This window comes from Pinus tabuliformis, chromosome 7 (genome assembly GCF_031772625.1).
Source record: "Pinus tabuliformis cultivar Carrire ecotype Pingquan chromosome 7, CPIR1, whole genome shotgun sequence".
Lineage (NCBI taxonomy): Eukaryota > Viridiplantae > Streptophyta > Pinopsida > Pinales > Pinaceae > Pinus > Pinus tabuliformis.
The window spans coordinates 768,605,191-768,608,361 of record NC_142293.1 but is presented as its reverse complement, the minus strand read 5'-3'; the positions used below and the strand labels follow the sequence as shown (position 1 = coordinate 768,608,361).

At 36.9% G+C, this 3,171-nt stretch overlaps 1 protein-coding gene across 1 annotated transcript; it reads left to right on the top strand.

Moving 5' to 3' along the window:
- The first annotated feature begins 260 nt into the window (after window positions 1–260).
- Window positions 261–2,589, top strand: LOC149249815 (uncharacterized). The gene is made up of 3 exons (XM_089453484.1): window positions 261–626; window positions 1,520–1,724; window positions 1,877–2,589. The coding sequence occupies exons 1-3, from the start codon at window positions 261–263 to the stop codon at window positions 2,587–2,589; spliced, it is 1,284 nt and encodes a 427-aa protein (XP_089309610.1).
- The last annotated feature ends 582 nt before the right edge of the window (window positions 2,590–3,171 follow it).

The following is a 3,171-nucleotide window of genomic DNA, read 5'->3' as shown; positions in this document are numbered from 1 at the left end:
AACATGACTTGTTTGTGTTTCTTTTCATCCGGCAATACGTTTTGTTTTTGCAACATGAAAATGGAGGTGAAGACATAAGTTTGAAGATGGAGATGAATATGATCCATGAGAAATTGACAAGCAGACATGAGGTGATACAGACACTTTTACGTGTGGACTCCATCAGAACAAGGTCCTAGCAATACAAGAATACTTCTTATCATCACAGGAGGCTTGGAACTTCAGGCTTTGAAATGTCAATAGCCTCTAGTGCAGTAGACATGGGAGCTTCTCTTTACTTCGTGAGTGTGAATGTTGGAACCCCTCCTCAGCAAGTTCTGCTAGTTCCAGACACAGGCAACAATCTTGTGTGGGTGAATTGCAATCCCAAGATCCAATCTGCTACCACAAAGCCTCTTCCCACTTTCAGACCTAGAAAATCCTCATCTTTAGCATATGTTCCTTGTAATTCCAAAGATTGGAGAGAGATTTCCCAACCCCCATCGATAGAATGTTATGGTTCCCTGAAGGCCTGCAAATACAACCAGGGTTACTTGGATGGCATCACCACTAGTGGACCTTATATCTGGGATACCATAACCTTGAATTCCACCAATGCCAATGGTAGGCTATTTGGGGCAAAAGGGGTATTCATGGGATGTGGAATGCAGAACTAGCCTATAGATGTTTCAGCATTAGTTGAAGAGTGCACTAGAGAAGATAGGGTAATGCCCACCTTGAGTCAGATATTAGACCTCCTTTTTCAGGTGATTTTCAACAATTGATGTTTTTGTGCTTACTGCAAGACATTTTCCCTAATATTTTTGTGCTTCCACCATCACTTATATGCAACATGAACTATAGAATGCAATTGTTAATAGTATATTTCGCCATATAAACTAATTTTTTCTCAGTGGTGTATATTCTTCTACCTATCTCCTTTCCTTATGTGTCAGTCATATCCATCCATGATGAGTATTCCTGCTAACCTTGCACATTTCTCTTGTACAATGATTGGTGGCATTGTCAAGAGTGTTCACATAAATGACATAAGTTGGAAATGCAAGTGCAAACATAGAGGAGAATGTGGGTGCCTAATAAATAGGGACTGGGTGCTTAATAAGCATGAAGTGAGGTTTTGAGCCCCATGTTTCACCAAATCAATTTTAGACTTTAGGAGTGCCAGAGCAAATAGTGAATAGATAAGGTGTTAGTGTGGGCCTCTCAAGTTACAATGAGAATGCAGGTGCTTGAACATGGTGTTAAGATTTCAGCCCTAAGCTTTTCCAACTCAAATACTTAAATTTTCTTTTATGTCATTCCCAAAGGAAGCTATTGCCTTCCTGTCACAATGAAAATTGAAATTTTGAGTGGAAAATTTAAAAGATTAAGCCCTAACTAGTTGTCAAATAAATCCATGTCCTAAAGATTATTTATTGCTCAGTTGTTTAATATTTTTTATAATGTAGATGCAGTGTGCACAGTACAGGTGTTGAATTCATCTATGAGCTACTCTTCTGAATTTATAAACTTATTGTAGATATTCAATGGTATATCTTGTACTGTGTTGAAATTCTGGAAATTCTTTTTCCAACTTATTCCAAAGAAGGGTGGGACACCCAAAAAATATGAAGTTGTTTTTATCGCCCCAATAGGTGAAGAATTCAAGACAAAAAAGGCAATAGAGTGGTACTTGAAGGCAAATCCAGGAGGGTTTTCTATCTCTAAATTTGATTGGAACACAGGTAAAGTTTGTTATTTTATTAGTTTTTCCTAATCTGAACTTATGTTCTTACATGTCATTGATTTTTCTCCATTTGAAATCCATACCCTTTTTGTGAGGATATTGGCATGTATCTTTTAGAAAATATAATTTGACATTTTCTTTGTACCATAGGCAAGGTAACACCAACAAGGAGATCTTCAAGGATAAGTGAAAAAGTAAAGGAATCACCAATCAAAACACCAGAAAGTGAATCGAAGAAAAAACCAAAGAGATCTAGAAAATCAAAAGGAGATTCAGAAGATGCAGAGAAACAAGAATCACAAGTAGAAGCTAGTAAGGAAGAGGAAATGCATGATACCCATCATGGGGAAGATATCGCTGAAACAAGGGAAGATGTTGATCACAAAAAGGAAGAAGAAGGGAAGGGAGAAGATGATCTTGATAAGAAGAAGGAAGCAGAAGAAGAGAGTGATGACAAAAGGGAAATAGAAAACAAAGAAAAAATACATGGGTCCAAAACTGAAGAAATAAATAAAATGGATGAGAAGGTAGAAGAGATGGCACCACAAGGGGCAGAAGGTGCCATAAAGAAAGATCCAGTGCTGGAGAATGAAGAAAAGCACAGGGATTTGGAGAGTAAGGGAGAGCCTCAGGAACCCAAGCAAGATTCAATTGATGTAACAAAGGAGAATGGTTTTGATGGTACAAGTACACTGGAGAACTGTGCCCAGGTCAAACATGCAGAGCCAGTGAAGGAAGTGCATGACTCGAGGGAAAAAATACTTGAAGGTCAAGCAGGACAAATGGAAGACGAGATTGGTTCACTTTCCAACCACATTGTAGTAAAACAGACCCTTAAGCCCCCACTCAATGCATCCTGTTAAACTTCTATGGTTTAAATTTGTGCATTGTTGGAGGTTAGCTTCTTAATTTACACATTATTCATTGGGAGTTATGCCCCAGGTTTAGAGTTTGAAGAGAGGAGGAAAAATCTAGGAGTGTTTCTTTAATATTGCAAGGATAGATTACTTCTATCCTACATATCATAGAAAAAATGGAACCTAGCTTTTGCAGCGACTCTTGCTACAGTTTCATAGTCACCAATTAGTTGCCATGGTTTTGGTTCTTTGATTTGTATATCTTATCAATTTACTTTTTGTAAATTTAACATATCTAGTTCCGTTTATAAATGTTCACTACAGTTTCTAGCTTCTTGCATATTATTTTATTAGTCTTTTCTTTATTATGTAACAAATTATCCATGAATTGTTATGTAGCTATATTTAGTTCTCAATATATTCAATTTATCAGTAGTATGGAACATGCTTATTTTTAGATGCTTTATAGTTCTTATTACCTGTTATACATTCTCTGAAGCAAGGAGATGCAAAATTTTATTTCTCAGAGTCCATTATATCTGTAGCTTTGAAAGCCTAGAGTTGTTTGGGTGTACCCTCAATATTCTA

Excerpts from the sequence above, each read along its gene's own strand:
- LOC149249815 (XM_089453484.1), top strand. The coding sequence starts at position 261 with ATGGGAGCTTCTCTTTACTTCGTGAGTGTGAATGTTGGAACCCCTCCT. Across the intron at positions 627-1,519 it reads GGCTATTTGGGGCAAAAGGG|ATATTCAATGGTATATCTTG; the intron begins GTATTCATGGGA and ends AACTTATTGTAG. Across the intron at positions 1,725-1,876 it reads TAAATTTGATTGGAACACAG|GCAAGGTAACACCAACAAGG; the intron begins GTAAAGTTTGTT and ends TTTGTACCATAG.